General features: G+C 47.1%; 1 protein-coding gene across 1 annotated transcript in view; it reads right to left on the bottom strand.

Moving 5' to 3' along the window:
- Positions 1-4,837: 4,837 nt before the first annotated feature.
- Positions 4,838-19,086, bottom strand: part of LOC104525642 (CUB and sushi domain-containing protein 2) — a 291,143-nt gene continuing 276,894 nt past the window's right edge. The window contains 12 exon segments of the mRNA XM_010168859.2: positions 4,838-4,997; positions 5,571-5,709; positions 7,338-7,425; positions 8,163-8,275; positions 8,606-8,767; positions 9,372-9,437; positions 10,022-10,201; positions 11,883-11,994; positions 13,447-13,520; positions 15,744-15,917; positions 17,128-17,301; positions 18,527-18,706. Of these exon segments, the coding sequence (XP_010167161.2) occupies positions 4,838-4,997; positions 5,571-5,709; positions 7,338-7,425; positions 8,163-8,275; positions 8,606-8,767; positions 9,372-9,437; positions 10,022-10,201; positions 11,883-11,994; positions 13,447-13,520; positions 15,744-15,917; positions 17,128-17,301; positions 18,527-18,706 (1,622 nt within the window).

Genomic DNA, 19,086 nt, shown 5'->3' with positions numbered 1-19,086 from the left:
TATCAAACTGCTCTCAGTGAAGCTGGTGTGGGCAGAGCAGAAGCAGCAGCAGGACATCAAAGACTGTGTGACACCCTTTTTATAAAACACATTTTGTCAATCGGTGCCGAGACACCAGCTAATTGCAGCCAGTCATCGGCAAGGGGGGAGGAGAGGGGGTGATCAGCAGAGAAAGGAACCTAATTAAAGCAAATTGGGGCATCCTGGTGCAGAAATGCCAGAGATCCTAAGCAGCCTGTGCTGGGCTGGGGGGGCTGGAGCAGCTCTCCTATGAAGACAGGCTGAAAGAGTTGGGGCTGTTCAGCCTGGAGAAGAGAAGGCTCCAGGGAGATCTTATAGTGGCCTCCCAGTACCTGAAGGGGCTACAAGAAAGCTGGGGAAGGACTTTTCATAAGGGCAGTTAATGACAAAACAAGGGGAAATGGGTTTAAGCTGAAAGAGGGGAGGTTTAGATGAGATATTAGGAAGAAGTTCTTCACTGTGAGGGTGGTCAGACACTGGAACAGGTTGGCCAGAGAAGCTGTGGCTGCTCCTCCCTGGAAGTGTTGAAGGCCAGGTTGGATGAGGCTTTGAGCAACCTGGTCTAGTGGAAGGTGTCCCTGCTGCTGGCAGGGGGGTTGGGACTGGATGAGCTTTAAGGTCCCTTCCAATCCAAACCATTCTATGGTTCTATGATTCTATGAGAAGATGGGGGTGTGGGGGGCTCTGTGGACCCCGTTATCCCACCTCCCACCGCTCGCAGCCATGCTCCACGCCGGGGATGTTTTCTGCCTCCTTTGACAGAGCTGATTAAGCCTGAGAAAAACCTGCTGGAAAAGCAAAATAATCAATTCTGCATATAAAGGGGAATTAACTCAGCACTGTGGGAGGGGGCAGAGACAAGTCACTGTGTCCTGGAGCACATGGACTTGGGCTTGAGCAAGGAGGATGCTACTGGCCCTGCCCAGGAGGTGGAGGAGGAACCACCATCTGCATGGACGAGGTGGAAAAGTGGGAACATCTCACATAGGAACCCCAATAACTCAAGGAGTTTTCACCCAGGGAAAAGCCTGGTGCTGGGAAAGGGGTTTGGTGTTGCCTGTGAGTCCTCCACCATTTACTGCCACGGTGCCTCCACGAGAGCTGGGACACAACACCAACACAAGGGTCAGGAACATCCAGCCCAGGGGCACAGGCTTGTCCCTCCTGCACACAGGGGTGGGGGTCAGCATCCAGAGGATCCTAGAAGAAACTTTTGGCAGCTGATGAAAAAGGTACCGGGGGGGGGAAAAAAAAAAAGGTAAGAAAAGCAATGCAAAAATTTATATTTTATTTTAATTCAAAAATTTAAAATAGCTTTCAAATTCAGGAAAGTATGCCTGGACACAATGAAAAGCCTCATATACAGAGACAGATAAATTAAATTGTATATACTGCAGACAAGCCAAGTGTATGTATAGATTACATATTTACACTTTTATGTAAACCATATTTATACATTTTATTACATTTACAAAAAAAAGCTGATCTTCCACTACTGTTTACTACAATAATGAAAAAAACATTTACATTGTGGTTTTTTTTTTTTAACTGTACAAACTTTTGATTCATAAAAATATATCTCTGTACAAAAGAGGGATTTTTTTTATTTTTTTCTTTCTTTTTTCTTTTTTTTTTTTTTTCTATTTTCTTTTTTCCTTTTTTTTTTTGTGGGTTTTTTTTTTTTTTCAAACATAATGCAAGTCTTCTGGGCACAAGAATGGAGAATGTCATGTATCGGGTCCCAGCCAGCTTGCAAAAAAATGGGACAACATCCCCTCCACCTCCTTTGTTGCTGGAGCAACAGCAGCAAATGGTACTGAAGGGGTTGAACGCAGCAGGGCTGGGCTGTGCGCAGCCTCCCTTCTCCCTGCCTTGGCATTAAAGTATCTCAGGTTCACTTCACACACCTGACACGAGCTTCTCCTGCCTAATTCCATCTAATGAGTGGGATTTGGAAAGGTCTGCAAAGCCAAGGTGGGCTCTGCTGCTCTCGGCTCAGACCCCCCTGCCCAGTGCTCGGCACCGGCCGCACTGGGAGAGGTTTGATCTTGAGCTTGATAACAGGAGGCTGGAAAGATTCAAGCTCTGCTGTTGTGGGACATTGTGAGATGTTTGAGTTTTGGTAAGGAAAGAGGAGCCAGGACACTGCAATCCCTGGGGAGTGCAGTATGGTGCTGCCTTCAGGATCTGCTCCACCAAGGAGCTTGGTCCCTTGGACACCTTCCAGGGGCTGGACAAGGGCCAGGAGAATGGGCTGGGGGTTTGGCCAAGGGCATGAATCTCAGAATAGTTTAGGTTGGAAGCAACCCATGGGATCAAATATGGGCCGGGAGAACAGACCTGAAGATAGGAAATCGCTGTCTACTTGTGGGTACAAGCGAAGGAACCAGGAAAACGTCCTGGTCCTGTTACCCCAGCGCACGGGGAGGCAGCTCCTGCCCTCCCCAGAGCTGCTCAGCTGATGAGCTGGAGGGGAGCCCAGCCCTGGCCCCAGAGCTGAGTGCCACCACAGCCTGGCCGGGGTCCCCTCTGCTCACTCAACCCTTCAGCTGCTCTGGGGTCCATGTCCCACAAGCTGGAGGTGCCCAGAGAGGAGCAGGCACCAGGGAACTCAGCCCCACAACTAGCAGGGAGATGAAGACATCCCCTCCCATCCATGTATTTGGCATGAGCTGGAGGGCTCCTTGCTGCAGGACACGCTCTGTAATGGTCCAGCACCAACCCTGAGCTACCTGTGTGCCCACCTCAGCATCTCACTGGCTTCTCTCCATGTTGGGTCAGGGCTCTGGCTGACGCATGCGCTTTCACCCACCTCTCAGGAAAACATCAGAGCACCTTTGCATGCTCTGGGGAGCAGAGATGGCATTTTTTGGCAGGCTGGCTGTTCAGCAATTAGGCTGTAGAATGCTGCTGACTCTTAAGAGCGTCAGACAGAAGTAAAAAAAATAATATATATTTATATATATACACACACACACACACAGAGTAAAAGAATAAACAAAACAGGAAAAAAAAACAACCAAACCCTACCCTGTGGTTTTCATCAGACAAAACCTCAGCTGACATTAGGTAGGGGAAAGGCAGCGATTAAATGCAAGCACGGATGTAAACACCACCCCTTTTTTGTTGGAATTCTGTTTTCCCTTCAAGTCTCTTCTGTAAGAAGAAGCTGCTTCATTGCCAGATCCTGCTCTACATCAGCTGCGTTTCACTTGCCTTACAGCGGTTTAAACAGCACTGTTGGGTTCCTTGACTCCAGCCTGGCCTAAGAAATGGTGACTCAAACCAAACAGACTAAAAACCCGAATCAACAAGAGCAGCTCTCCTCTTTATTAGAGGACAGTGTCATCACAAAAGCATCGTTCTCTTACAAGGGAGGAAAAATGTTAAGCCGCCTTATCTGCTCTCAGGAAAGCCAGGGCAACGTCTCTGCCCCTGGGAAATAATGGGAACAGCTTTGGATAGAAATTAAAACTCTTATTGCATTGCCATTTGGAGGATCAATATGGAAAGGGTAAAGGCTTTTGTATGCTACTGGGGAGAAATTAGTATTTTTAAGAGGTTTTTGTCCCTTTTTAAAATCAACAACTGTTGGGAGAGGGCCAGAGATGGGTGGGGGGATGTTTCCTTACCAGCCCTGAGAACTGCCTGAAAGGAACATGGGGCAGAAGAAACCCAGCAAGAATGCCCAAAGGAAAATTAAACATGGGAAGGAGGAGAAAAATCTTCCTCTGCAAAAGTCCTGGGTTAGGAAAAAACAACAAAGAAATAACCCACAAAACCAAGTCAAGACAAAGCAAGTACCAATCCTGGCCCATACTGGTATTTTCCATTAACCCCAGTCAGCACCTCGCGCAGTGCAACCTGCTTTTCCCTCTTGGTTGTCCAAGCTCTTCCCAAAAGTGTGTGAGGAGAATTGGTGGGACCCCAGATACCCCACTGCTCCCTCCAGGAACACGTAACCAAGAGCAGGTTGTAAAAGCCTTCCCATCACCTCGCCTCCCAGGTCCTTCACCTCCCCAGGTCTTGACGTTGGGCTGAGACCCACCAGCCGGGTGGGAGAGAGGAGCTGTGCCAGAGCAGACCTTTGGTTGGCTTCATTATCCACGGCGGGATGGAGAGGGTGGGTGAGGATGACAGAGGACAACCCAGCAGTCTCTCAGGAGTTAACACAAAGTCCAACGAGGTGTAGCAGCTTCTCCACAGCCTCAACAAGGTTGGGAGGAGGGAGGTGGGGAGGGAATGGATGGAGACTAGTGAGGTGAAACACAATCATCCACTAGACACCGACCTTGGAGGAATCTGGGACAATGGAAGAGACAGACAGAAGGTAACAGTGTGTTATTACACACAGAAATGCTGGGAAAGCCAGCAATAGCTTCATTATCTCAAACTAGGACCATTTAAATCCAGAAGTGCTCTTCAGGTCCACAGGGTACTTCTGTCCAGAACATGAATTTACTCCTCTGTGCTCGTGCAGTACAACTTTTAAACCCCTCGCTTTACCCTCCTCTCATCACTGTCTGGAGTCACACAGTGAATGATCTCTTAGAGATTCATTTTTCCCTCCACCTGGTGACCACTGTCCCCACAGGGCTGTTTGGATTTGCTTTGCCACTGGTCCCTAAGAGGTCCTGCCCCAACTGTCAGAGAGCACCCAACACCCAGCGATGGGGATGTTGCTTTGGGTCTTGCAGAGATCTCCTGGGAAATCTGGGTGCTTCTCTGAACCACTCTGCTTGGACACAGCATTTAAAAAGTGACAAAGAGGAGGTGAGTGGTGGCACCATCCCACTCACCGCAGCGGGGCCGGGTGCTATACAGCTGTGCACACAGTGCTGACTGTGAACTCCGTCTCGTTGGCCATGATGTCCGTGGGCTGCAGGTTTCGGTCATACATGGGATTTTCAAACGTTGCTCGGACGTTGGTGTTTTCATGGCCTGCGTAGCCATTGAATGGGACTTTTGGTCTTCTCCTGCAGGTTGTCAGAAAGAAAATCCAGAGAGGTCACAGCTACTCCTGCTGCAGCCAGCTGAATAGCCCTGACAAGAAGGTAGTGGAAAGGCAAAAGCTGCTTTTGAAGAGGGTAGACACACGGGGATAAGGCAGATGGGATCTATAGATCTATAGATTGGCCACACAGGCATCTCCCTGGGCTTTGCTGTAGCCCAGAGTGTGCTGGCTCCACAGAGCAGCCAGTCCACACGCTGCTTTGCAATGCAGCCACATTTCCACAGCAAGACACTGATCAGCAGAAATCACTAATTTCCAACATATGCAAAGCCAGCTTGAACGCTGAAGTATGAAATTTACTTTGCCTTATCTTACTTAATGTTCCCACAAATCTTATTAATGGTCGTAAAACCCCTCAGCACTCTCTTCTCCCATCGCCCCTTCACGCATGCTCCTTATTTTTTTCACCTTCTGAATTAAATGAGAAACCAGGTCTGGAGGGAACACTTTTAAAGTCAAACTCACAAGTATTTCTATGAAACAACATCAACCCACTGATTTTGTTTCACCTACTGGCATCACTCCTGAAACCCACCTGTGTTTGTAGAGATAAAGCACAAACCCTGCAATAATCAGGGCTATGAAAGGCACAAGAATGGCAGCTGCCACGGAACTGCTGTTTGATGCAAAATGGTGTCCTATTGATTCTGGATCATTTTCCATCATGCTGATGTCTGAAACACAGCAGAAGTAAACACATTTCCAAACACCGCTGTGGGAAATGGGGGTTTGCTGGAATTACAGGTTACATCTTCAACAACAGAACAAGATGGTTACAAGTGCTGTAATCGAAAGCTTCTGAGCTGCATGAAGAATGGTTTGGAGATCTAGCCTAGCTTAGACATTATCATTTATTTACAAGTGCAATTAGAGAGATGTAAATAGATTTCTGTCACCAAAACGCTCAACCTTGGATGCTTAAATTTAGGCTTTAAGGGAGATTTTTCAAAGGCTGCAATAATGAGTATCTAATTCTCCATCAAGTTGACAAGACTCCAGAGTTAAGATTCCAAAAATCCTAAGAGACTGAAGAGCTCAAGCCACATTTTAGGAGATATTTAGGAGCTCAGACCTTGGGTTGTCTAAGCTCTCAAGTGCTTCAGTGATTTCTGAAAGTGGTCTAGCAATAAGACTTTGGTTTTCAGTCAGACAATAGGCAACACAGAGAAAAACAAGTATCCAGGTGCCTGGAAAAAGAAGTTTCCAGGTGCCTTTGTGCCTCCAAACTCCGTCTTTGAACAGAAACCTGTTTGTTTAAATGCCTCACTTTGTTTCCAAATCAAAAAACTTTGTTGTTGTGTTGTTTGTCTCCCCCAAATCTTGTGCTGTCCAAGCTGAGGATGGGTTTAGCAGCCCTTGTCAGAATACTCAGTGGTCAATATATTTAGTGTTTAAACACAAGCCAGGGCAGAGCTGCTGCATCCATCACACAGGGAAGACGTGGAGGTGGGGAAGGAGGAAGGAGCAGGGTGGAAGTGCTGCCAGGCAGTGGGGACCCCCTCCTTCCCCTGCAGCGTGGCACTGCTCTGCCTCAAATGTGAAGAAACAGAAGCTGTTTCAGATGCCACCATCTCCCACCCTCCTGGGGTATAGAGATTTGAAGGTACCCAACTTCTCTACCCCAATAGGTTGTTTAGGTTTTGCCAGCTCTTTTATGAAAGAGCCCCCAACATAAGAAAGACATGGACCAGTTGGAACAAGTCCAGAGAAGGGCCACCAGGATGATCCGAGGGCTGGAACACCTCTCCTATGAAGACAGGCTGAAAGAGTTGGGGCTGTTCAGCCTGAAAAAGAGAAGGCTCCGGGGAGATCTCATAGTGGCCTCCCAGTACCTGAAGGGGCTACAAGGAAGCTGGGGAGGGACTTTTCATAAGGGCAACTAATGACAAAACAAGGGGAAATGGGTTTAAACTGAAAGAGGGGAGGTTTAGATTAGATATTAGGAAGAAGTTCTTCACTGTGAGGGTGGTCAGACACTGGAACAGGTTGCCCAAGGAAGTTGTGGCTGGTCCTCCCTGGAAGTCTTTAAGACCAGGCTGGATGAGGCTTTGAGCAACCTGGTCTAGTGGACAGTGTCCCTGCTGAAGGCAGGGGGATTGGAACTAGATGATCTTTGAGGTCCCTTCCAATCCAAACCATTCTATGAATTATTTAATGGTATTAAATATAATTATCTGGCCCAGCAGGGTTGAAAATTAAAGCCAGGGACAGGACAAATATTCCCTGTTCAAAAAATCTTCACTACAACCAAAATCTACCTTTTGGCAATCAAGGGAAAATGTAGTAATCACAGGAACTTTACCAAGTCTCTGAAGGCCAAACTGCCCAAAGCCTTTGCCACGCACAAAGCCCTGGTACACAAACGTGCCGCTTGATGACTCTGATGAGACCTGTGAAGACAGGAGAGGAGAGATCAACAGATTTGTTCAACACTTCCCTGGGATTTTAGCACCCATCTTGTAACAGCCTCTTTCAAGTTCATCCACAGCATTCACTTGATTCAACTCTCTAGAAAATGGTGGCATTTTTTTAAGCAGTCTGACTGCCCAACAACTTGTTAAGACTCTCACATCTCAAAGGAATTAAAAATAAATTGTTTATAATAAAAGACAGAACCCATTGCTGATTCAACAGGCTCTGGGCTACAACTGGCCATGGGTCAATGAGATGTTTCTTTCAAGCTCCAGTAGATCTTTTAAGGGCATGGGAAGTTACCAGACACAGAAACTGGGGTGAGAAGTTGATTCCATAAGGGGAGTACAGCTCTTCTAACCTGGTATTTAACAGATATAAAATGTTAAACTGGAATTACTCATGTAGCTACGTTTCTCCTTTAGTGTTATCTCGAAGACTTACAGATTTAAAACCACAGGGCAGTATAAAAAGAACCCCATGCAGCTGCAAGGGAGCATGGAAGGGGACTGTCTTGTAACGTTATCTTGCACGCTCGAAGAATGCCCTATGTCCCCTTCAAGCAAGCAGGTCACTGGAGGACACCAGTGACCTCATCTTGCCCCCAGCTAAGGGAGTTATTCCCTCAGCTCCAGCGAGAGACAAGCTGAGGTTGTGACAGCAACAGAAGGAGTTGTGTAGGTGGACTTTGTGCATGAGGTGCCTGTGCACTTACGTGTCCATCTAGAGCCCATTTGTCATTTTTGAACTTGTTGACAAAGATCTCCACTGGTCCCGTTATCTGGTAAACCTGGAGAAGCAGGTGCACATCTTCTTTCTTGTAAACACCTGAAAAAATAAGTGTCTTTCAATCACTATATCATAATGACTCTCTGAGTTTAAGTACTTAACTTTCTACATCGCATCATCATCTTAAGAGTGGACAACTCCTCCTACCAACCCCATCAGTTGGACACACCAGGAAACACACCACAAAAACACAATCCCACGTCCACTCCCTGAGATATTAAAAGACATTTTGCACACAGGAAGAGACTGTTATCTCTTAACATATTAACATTAAAATATTAACAAGAAACTGTTAATATTTAGGTTATGTGGCTGGACCAGTAACAACCTGGTGCTCCATGGAGTGCAGGGACAAGGAGCTCCCCTTACCAGACACCAGGAGCTCCACGCCGCTGTGGTCTATCAGGGTGGCATTGACCTTACTGGTGGCAGGGTCGAAGTTAGTGACAGACAGCATCGCAGGCTGCTTTTTCCCCATGTATTCATAGGAGCCTTTCCAAAGGGAATTCCTTGCAAACACATCAGCAGGCACTAGAAACCGCAGCGATTGGGGATGCAGAAAAACAAGCGCATTGCCATTTATTTCTGAGTTGGGGCTTGGTTTTTTTTTCAGAAATCAAAATAGAACAAATTTCTTTCTTTCTCTGAATTCACAAATACGTATTTAAATATCTCAAATCCCACCCACTCTGTTATCACCACTGAGTACAAAGCTGAAGAGAGAACAAACATGCTGATGACTTTAGTTTTGCTGTTTTGACAAAAAATACCAATGAAGTTTTAAAAAACCAACCCACTCTCAAATTCATTTCTTAGGAAAAGCTAACAAAAGCAATTTTTCTTAAAAAAGCTCTACTAAAAACCATCCTTCAGGGTTCCAATCTCCCAAATGCCCTGGGGAGGGAAGTGGATGTTGGTGCCTGACTCCCTTAAGGCTCCTGTCCATTCTGCAGTGAAGCATGAACGAGCAGGATGGAGCACACGAGCTGTTCTCACCAGCCCAGCAGTTTCAAGATCTGCAAGGAACAGCCAGGTTTCTGGCTGTCCTGAGGAAGGGACAGGAGGAGGTGGGACCTGGTAAGGTCCAAGTCCAGTGCTAACGTGTCCCACGGAAGAGCCAGCCCTGCTCTGGTACCTGACACCTTGGCGAGCGGCGGGTCCCGCGCGGTGCCACCCGGCCTTCCACTGGGACGGACATCAGCTGAAAGAGAGGAGCAAACCACAGCTGGTGAATATTGTGGTGTCTGAGACCCCGAGACACCTCTGCTGCTGCTGCCAACAGAGAACAGCCTTTGTCTGGCATTGCTCACATGTAACGTGGCTGCGTGTCCCTGTGTACAAAGGTTTTGGATGGGTTCCTGCCACCGAACCAGCATGAAGCTTTCATTTACTGTCCTTCCCTGCCATCTGCTCCAAACCAGAGTGTCCAGAGAGAGCCACCACGCTCCACGAGAGCCACACAGCTCTATTTCAAGATTAGACAATTATGTGATCCTGATCTAAGGCTTTGAGGTAGGTAGAGGACAGGTGAGGTCAAGAACATTCTTTGCAGATGCTTCTAGATCCAAACCAGCAGGCAGAAAAGCAGAAAATCCCCTGTCCAGCTCTCCCCTGGGACCTGTGGGAGCTGTGAGAACTGTGGTCTCTACAGCTCAGCTCACCCTGAACTTGGGGTGTGCTGGTGCAGCTCCAAGGGAATAACTGTTTTCTCCTGGGCTGCAACACTCCCATCTGCAGAGGAACAGGCAAATGCCAACCCAGGGTCATGCTGCTCAGAGCTTTTACCGAGGCAAATTGGTGGTTTTCCTGTCCAGCTGCCATCTGCTTTGCAAGTTCGATGCTCAGACCCTCCGGTGAGATAGTAGCCGCTCTGACAGGAATAGATCAAGGTGTAGCCCAGAGATGGCAAATCCAGAGCACCGACGTTGGCGTGGGAGGGGGTCTCTGGCTGCTTACAGTGGTGAGCTGAAAAGCAGAATGAAAACAGAGATGAGAGACACCATCCAGTCCTACACAGAAAGGCAGAAGAGTGACACCATGATGTCAGCAGGGACAGAAATCTCTTAGAAGAGCTTTTTTCAGCAAAAGCTTCACTGAGAGAGACAATGCCATGCCTGGATTTTTCCCAGCCGGGTGAATTAATGAGACTGCTTCCTGTGCTTCACTGGCTAGACTGCTCTTTCTGGCTAAAGCTCTCATGGGATCCTTCACCCTGTTCCAGCTTCCATGAACTGAAAATCAGGCTCTGCTATCTCCCATCTTTTAAGGGAAAAAAGTCAAAACCAAACAACATGAAAGACACCTTCCTCCTTCCTTTGAACTCTGACTCCAGGTCTGTGTGCCAGGTCTATCTCCAGACCTAAACCTGCTTTTGTAGGACATCAAGACCCAGTAAGTTAAACCAGTAATTCCAATAAGTGCATTACAGATCTGCTTTCGTATAATCCCCCTCCATAGGACCACTGTCCTACTAATAATTTGCACCCACCTGTCCATAGGATCCCACAGTAACTCCTCATAAGTGTGCAATAGTCATAAATTCCTATAATTGCTCAATTACTTCCAGGATTTGGCCACAAAAATGGAAGCTGAGCTTGTCCAGCTCCCTGTCACCAGAGGGACAGGTCCTGTTGTAAATGTGTCACCGCTTTCTTTGAGAAGTTACAACACAAAATGAATAAATCACAGAGCCGGGAAGCTCGCTCTCACCCATGCTGTAAATTTGCCCTTTCTGTAGCTCTCAAACTGCTCATGAATGAAAACAAATCCTTGGCAGCCTTCATGAGGTATTATCTTCATCCTTGTTTTACACTGGATGAAATAGAAAACCCAGAAAAGCTGGAAGACTCACCCGAACTTGCCCAGTCTGGCTGCAGCCCAGCTGGGAGGCGGCAGTTCAGGGCTCATTAGCACTAACCACACAAAACCTAAATGCAATAACTCAGTAGCCCTTGCTAGCACTGGTAAGTCAAAACCATCTTCTGTATCGATGAACCTATCACCAGGAGCAAAGTCCCACACACAGCCACAGCCACGTGTAAGAGTTCTTAAAGGTGGGTGTCCCAGTTGAGATGCTTCCAACCCAACAGGGCTCGTTAACCGAAAAATATCTCACCAATAACCCACCCCACAGGGGAAAGGGAAAAAGCTTTTCAATATTTCTGATACAGAGGCCATGATGGATATTACCACTTAAATACATTAAATTAAACTCCTTCTGGTGTAGCAGGGAAAAGATGATGGACAGCTTAAAAGAAAGAGCAACACGTTATTAAAGATGAGGAGAAACGCGGCTCTGCTGGAGAACCTTTCTGGCTCAACGTTAACCTCGGTCCCTGGAGTGTGAGCTCACATCTCACCCATCAAATGCAGTTTCAGAAGCACAAAAAGTCTCACCTGAAACTGTCTCTGAGGAAGGGACAAGTGAAAAAAAAATCTTATCTGAAATCAGAAGCAGCTGCTGCTGGTATAGTTGTGTCAGGGGAGAAGTGATTGTGTGAGCTCCCTTTTCTTCAAGAAGATGTTTTCTCAGAGCTCTCCATCAAATTGCCACCTCTTCAGAGCCAGTCATTTGCACAGTGAAGCACAGGAACAAAACAAGGTTAAAGGCACCAATTTCCTTATCAAAACCTCTCCCCAGACTTACGGACGCAGTCGGGCTGCACGCCACTCCACGTCAGGTTGGGGAGGCAGGTTCTGGTGGTGGAGCCCTGCAGCAGGTATCCCTTCTGGCACTTGAAAAAGATAATGCTCCCCACCTGTTACAACAGGAGATAAACCAACAGGAGATCAACTTCCCAGGGCAACACGATTCATCCACACTTGGAATACAAAAGTACTTCTAAAATTTTCCACCCTCTCTATACTGGAAAGGACAGTCACTTGCTTCTGCCCTCACTGTCCTGTCAATCTGGTGTCGAGAAAGTTCTTGGAGCTCCTGGGAAGCTGCTGCCTTTAACTATGCAGGGAGCTGCTGCTTTTATTGACAGAGGCAAAGCTGCTTTGTCTTTTAAACGCAGCCAAAGCCAGCATCAAACACAGGTGCTGTCAGAACGGGCTGAAATTTTTGCCAAAAGGGATGTTCAACACAACGAGCACCAACAAACCCTCTGTGGCTATGTTGTAAATGCCAATTTGGATTGTGAATAGCAAAAAAGGATCACAAAAACTGAAAACTTTTTAACATTTTTGAGGTACACTTACTTTTTGTAGGCTACCCACTTTTTTTTTGCATTTGGTTTCAACCAAATTATTTTAACCAAACCATCACCATATAACGGAGCTCGCTCCCTGCTGCAGATAGGTTGGCAGCATGATGCTGTTGGGCTGTGAGCCCTGCTATTGCAACTGGGTTTGCTTTAAAACTGGAATATGCTGGAATAAAATTAGAATAAAACAAAAAGCAGGGCTTTGAGTACCTTTCCATCTTCCCTAGCAAGGCTGCACCATGTGGGTCATTTCCTCGCTGAGCCTGCAGATGGTTTTTATCACCAGTCGCTCCTGGACCCTCAGTGGCTGCTGTGGTCCCCGGGGCACCACGTCAAAGGCACCAATTCCCTGTGACACTCTGCTCCAACCACCCCCTCACCCCCTGTGTGAGCACCTAAGATGGTTCCACCACATCGTGCAGCATTCAGACCGGCAACCCCGACAGAAGTCAGACTTACCGTGTCTCAGTATTAATTAAAAATTAGAATTAATTCATTAAACCCCAGGATTAAGATAACTAATTAGCAGCAAAACTGGAAGAACCATTCTGGCAGGAATAGTCACATGGAATCAACTATCCCAGCCCCACACCCAGCTCCACCACAGCAGGGACCGGGCACCCGCCGGGACGGCAGCGGAGGCTGGAGATGGAGCACCCCGGGGAATTACTTTGGTGTTTTCTCTCCTTTTCATGATTTCATACTGTACAGGAGCCCGAGATTAAGAAAACCACCTACAGAATTTGGTCTGAAAATGAATGGAAATTATGTCCCCAATGTGAATACTAATTACACTAATAACTATTAATTAGCACTGTAATTAATATCACAAATAACGCATTGCTAGTTAATCCTGTACAAATGCACTCCGAGGTTTAATGGAGCACGCCGGGATGTCCTGCTCGTGGGAGGGGACACTAATCCACGTCATGGACTCAGACACAGACTAACCACAGCGAGTATTGGGGTGCAGCTGAGGGGACCCCGCTGCTGTGACCATACCTGGTAGCCCTGGGAGTTGTTCTGCACCCCAAAGAGAGGGACGCCGGGGTCTGCACACGTGGTGAGGCTGGGGTCTTAAAAGAAAAGAACAGAGACAGTGCTTTAAAGGAGCGGTTGTGAAGCTGTCAGAGCTCTGCCTTCCCCTGCTCTCTGCACGCAAGGATCATGCTGTGCTTTCAGAAAAAGGAAAAGAAATGTATTTTGCATCAGAAGGAATACACAGCAACAAGGAAAAACACAGGGCTCTCTTTGTTTCTTAAATGCCTGGTTGTGGCAAAGCAAACGAACCAGAGGCACTCTGTCACCCAGGAGAAAATGTTAAGAACATCAATCTTGTGGCAGGGACAATTCTCTTCCCCTGTTCTATAGACGATGAGCAAAGCACCCACCTCACCAGTGCTATGCCCTCCAGTGCCACTGGTCACCCCCTGGTCCGAGGGCTGTGGTGACCCTCTCCCTCTCCATCCCCTCCCCTCTCCTCTCCAGCACCTTCATCCTTCTGGGCTCATCTTGGCCCCTGCTCACACCCTCCCCTTGCAACTTGGCTATTTCACAGCGATAAATAGGGGCTGGGAATTTTAATGCATCCCAGATACATAATCTCTCTTTATGCCTCGTTTGGTCCCAATCTATCAGAAGATACACACAATTCAGTGGGAATATCTGCTGCTACTTTTCCAGCATCTATCACTTTGGTTTTTTTTTATTTTCCCCAGCATGTTGACAGTAGCAGGGCACTGATGGAATTAAAAGGCAGAGATGCATCACATTAATATCAGCATCCCAAACTGAGCAAAGGAAACTGAAGTTTCTGGCTGAAAAGCAGCTCAGCAGCAGCAGGTTCCCTGCTCCTTAGGATCACAGGATTGAGCTAAACTCTAGTGTTGGTCAGAGGGATGCTCCAGTACCTGGCCTGGGGCAGCTATGGCAGCAGGGAGCTGGAGCATCACAGGATCTCAGTGCAATCAGATCAGAGTCTGCTCTGGATTCCCAGCCTTACAATCACCATTGCTATGAGAAGGATCATAAGCCCCATAGCAAACCCCTCTCTACACTTAAAATACTCCAACAATTAACACGGTTGTGCAAGACAAGAAATCATAGAATCACAGACTGGTTTGGATTGGAAAGGACCTTAAAGATCATCCAGTTCCAACCCCTCTGCTGTGGACAGTGTCGCCAACCATGAGATCAGGCTGCCCAGGGCCCCATCTCACATGGCAATGAATAAACTAAGATAAATAAAGATAGAAACTAAAGATTAAAAAGATAAAACTAAGATAAATAAACTAAGAAAAGTCTCCACAAGCCAGAGCAGGACAGAAGTGGCCTGTCACTACAGCCTGCGGCTACAGGGGACAGAGCACAACTTCTGCACCTAATGGAATGGTTGTTTGTTTTTCTGCCTTTATTCCTTATGATCTGACTAATCACTCTCTTCACACTGAAACATGATGCACTCGTTGGTGTTGTCCCCAGGTCCTTGGAGCTGTGGTGAGTAACTAAACAAGAGCTCCAAAACGTGGCCGATTTGGGGCTGCGGTGCACAAACTAATTCATTTCCCGTCATTCAGCTCCACTGAGCTTTTGTCATTTATCACCAATGCAGTTTCCACAGAAGCCCCCAGATAAATCAATGTCCCAAATAAATAAATAAAGAGCCCCAGTGCTGGCTGAGGTAGGAGGTGATGGATGGTAGAGGGTGGAGGGCAGAGCCTCGGTCTCTCAGCTGCAGCTGGTGGGTCTGTGGTGCTGGCAACCTAACGCGTCTCAAAAATGGGTGAGATCTGAATAAATACAACACTTTGGGTTCAGCTGCTGTGTCAGAAAGCTGTGCAGATGTGGTGTTGAGGGACATGGTTTAGCGGTGGACTCGGCAGTGTTAGGTTTATGGTTGGACTTGATCTTAAAGGTCTTTTCCAATCAAAATGATTCTATGATTTTGGGTCAGGGTTTTGTAGACACGCAAGTCTTCTCCCTTCCCATGTGTTGTTGTTTTTTTTTAGGGGGAGAGATCATTTTCCTCAGACACATTACGTATTGACCATCGTCGGGGTGTGAATGATGGGGTCAAGTGCTGAATCTAAGCAGCAAGCCTCAAGGAGATGGGCTGTTTACCACCAGCTGGGTACACACAAACCAAAAGCATCACCTCTACACGTTCCAGTTTGCAGGGGAACAAACTGCCAACTTCTGCAAACCCAGAAAAGAAAAGCAACTTTGCTACAAAGGGAAAAGCAAGGTGACCACTCCAAGTTCTCTGCTTGTAGCTGCAAGACACAGGAGTCTCCCCTTACCTATGCAGCTGGGCTGGGTCCCGCTCCACGTCCCATCAGACTGGCAGAACCTGCGGGCTGATCCCACCAGCACGAGCGGGGCCAAGCAGGAGAAGGAGACGGAGGAGCGGTACGTGAAGCCTCTGTCCTCCCTCCTGCCTTGAGCAGGTATCCCTGGATCACCACAGAACACAGCTGCAACAAAGAGACAAGTGGATTGCAATGAATCTCCTCCAGAGCAATGTTAATAAGCTAAAGATGGGTCTATTAATGGCCCAAACCTTACCACTCCCTGCCATCACACTCTGTGATTGACTAGGGAATTAGTAGTGGCAGAAGGCGTTGCTGGCTACTTTCCTTCTAATTCTCTCTTTTTGTCAATCACTTTTAATTAACTTCCACCTTCTCCTCCATCTTTTCTTTTTTTTTTCTTTTTTTTTTTTTCCTAAGAGCATGCTTAGCTTTCAAATGCAGCTCTAATTGCACAATGTCAAATTACTATATGGTTCCATGTCACACAGGAAGTCTGCTAATTAGACAAGATCCAGGGAAAGGTGCAAGGAACACAGTGAGGGCTTTGTGTGGTTTAATATGAAAATAGCTATTGTGCAGCTGCCAGCCACCCAGCCAAGAAAAGCAGCTCAAATCTGCCTTTATCATTATCAGACATTTCACTCATTGTTTGCATTAGCTATTGTATCAAGCACACAGGTTTCTACCCAGCCAAAGCTCTGCCTTCATAAAACATTCCCAACTTCTGCTGCAACACCACAGTGCCCTTCACCAAAGGTTTCTTTCCTACAGCCTTTCAAGAGATTGCAGGAGACTCAGTCACTGGGGAGACAGATAGACAAACAGCCAGTTTTAAAGATGCCTGGTGGGTAGGAACAGGCAAGATCTTCAGAATTGCTGCAAACATCACCTCACTTCTCTGTTATAAGGAGTGGAGTGACTGACTCCATCCCCATGGCCACTACTGCGTCCCCATGGCCACTACTGCGTCCCCATGGCCACTACCACCTCCTCGTTCCAGAGATGGCAAACCAAGACTCCCAGCAATTTGGCTGCTGTCAGAAGTGGGGAGAACTTTCAGACTCTTGGCTACAGGCACTCTGAGTATCATCATGCTTTTCTCCTGGCATGCAAAACTCCCTCTGACACCAGTTAATAGAAGACTTCCCTTGGGCTTAGGGGCAAGAAGCCCAGCAACCAGATATTGAACTTCCTCCATACCGAGAACAGTCCCTCCAACACCCTCTATGACATTGCCAGGCAAGACAGAGTTGACACTAAAATCAGCAATATGGAGACCAGAGATGTTGGAGAGAGAACATCACACAACTGGGTTTTAATCACAATCCTCCACCCAACTGATGTGTGGAGATGTCGATGGGTGTCTACTCACGGAAGCACTGGGGAATTTCCCCGCTCCAAGTGCCGTTCCCCTCGCAGGTGAGCACGGCGGGCAGCGAGAGCTGATACCCCTCCAGGCAGGTGTAGCTCACGCTGGAGCCCCAGCTGAAATCCGTGCCCACGACTTTCCCGTTGGGGATGGCTTGTGGGGATTTACAGATGATAGCTGAATGAAAAACAAAAGCACGCTCAGTTCTCTTGACTTCCCAGCGTAGTCATTTCCATTAACAAGCAAATTCAGGTAGGATCAAAGTTATATTCTGCTCTCAAAGAGCATCAGCTGGGACTGGCCTAGCAGGGGGCTGCACACACTTCTCCAGCTGTGAGTACAGCTGCAAACCCCAGGATTTTCCTTTGAAGTTTGGAGTTAAACCCAATCTCAAAGTCAGATGTCTGAGCTGGTGTTCATTTCCAACCAAAGGTAAGAATCCAGTCTGACTTGGTGTGAAAACTCATCTGAGATTTCCTGAAAGATTCACACATTTTGGACAACCTGGCTGAGTTTCAGATTAGCAGCTGAATCTACAACCAGTCTGTATTTCATCTACTCGAGGGTGTTTTCATACAACCTTTTTGCAGAGCTCTTCAGCTCAGGAGCACACTGGGGAAGTTGCTAAGCCCACGCAAATCAGCCTGGCCTCCAAATAAGACTCTGGCCACATTCTCTACTATTCCTGCAACATTAGCTCAGTGGAGGGAATGAAAGAGGAGTGTGAGAATTGCTCTTTACAGCCTCTGAAGGCACTGGAGTGTATTTGGAAGTTTCTATGTGGTCTGCATTTATATCAGAATCATGACAGGTGAATTTTCCAGAGTGCTAAAGTAGTACACCGATGCTGCTACAAGCCTTATCTACACTCAGTGGGTGAGTAAAACACTTGCAGAAGAGATCCAGCCTGTCCTGGAACTGCTCTATTATTTCCCTTTCCTATCTCTGAACTACAGAGGCAATCTCAGAACTGAGAAATAATGAAAGGAGGTGGAAGAAACATTTTTCAGACTTCTAGATGATGCCAAAAAGTGTGCGCTTGCAAAACACAATATTTCATTCGAGTTTGATCTGGGTTTTTTTTGTGAAGAGTAAGTCACTTAACTCTTCTGTGCTTCACTCTTCCTTCTCTACTCCAGGGATGACAGCAATTGCTTCCCTCCCAAGCATATTGTGATGACTGATACACCTGAAGATACCAAGGTGTTCATGCTACGTTGATTAAAACTGCATTAGTGCCACAAACACTGGGGACAGATTGAATGACAGGACCGAGGAACTCCCAGGGGGGCTCCAGGCACTACACAGTAGTCACTGCCTATTACCCTGTCACAAGTTACAATAAGTTTGTGGTCTGTAAAACTTGCATCCATCCTCTGATAGTCACGGCCACCAGCCTTACCCTTGCAGACAGGTTTGGTGCCGTTCCAGGTTCGGTCTTTTGTGCAGGTTAGAGAAGATGCCCTGTCTGACTCCATCATATACCCAGGTGTGCACTGGAACACGACGGTTTTATTGTAGGTAAAATCACTGCCCAGTCTAATGCCATTGGCTGGCACACCAGGGTCACCACAGTTGATCACTGCCAGAGAAAAAAAAAATAATTAAAAAAAAAAAAGAAGCATTTCTGGCTGACCAGCCCTTGTCTCACACTTCTGGAGCAGCAATAACTAGAAACCTGATGGTCCTGAGCATTTTTCAATGCAGGATGTAATCCATTAAGCATGCAGAAGAGAGCATTTGCAGCACAGAGGATGTGGAGAGCAGCACTGGGCTACAAGAATGTGGAGAAAATGTTGCTTCTACTCAGTGGAGTGAGCAGTGATCTTAATGGCACATTAAGCCTTTACAAGAAGTAGTATTAGCAAACATTAAAGATTAAAGAAAACCTGGGTCAGATCTGGGCTAGCTGGAAGACAGCCTGCCCATGGCACCCCCTCCTCTCTTTACCCTAGTTACTGT

Source organism: Antrostomus carolinensis, unplaced genomic scaffold (assembly GCF_000700745.2).
Source record: "Antrostomus carolinensis isolate BGI_N321 unplaced genomic scaffold, ASM70074v2 scaffold3800, whole genome shotgun sequence".
NCBI classification, from domain to species: domain Eukaryota; kingdom Metazoa; phylum Chordata; class Aves; order Caprimulgiformes; family Caprimulgidae; genus Antrostomus; species Antrostomus carolinensis.
The sequence above is the reverse complement of the archived record's forward strand: the minus strand, read 5'-3'. Positions and strand labels throughout refer to the sequence as shown.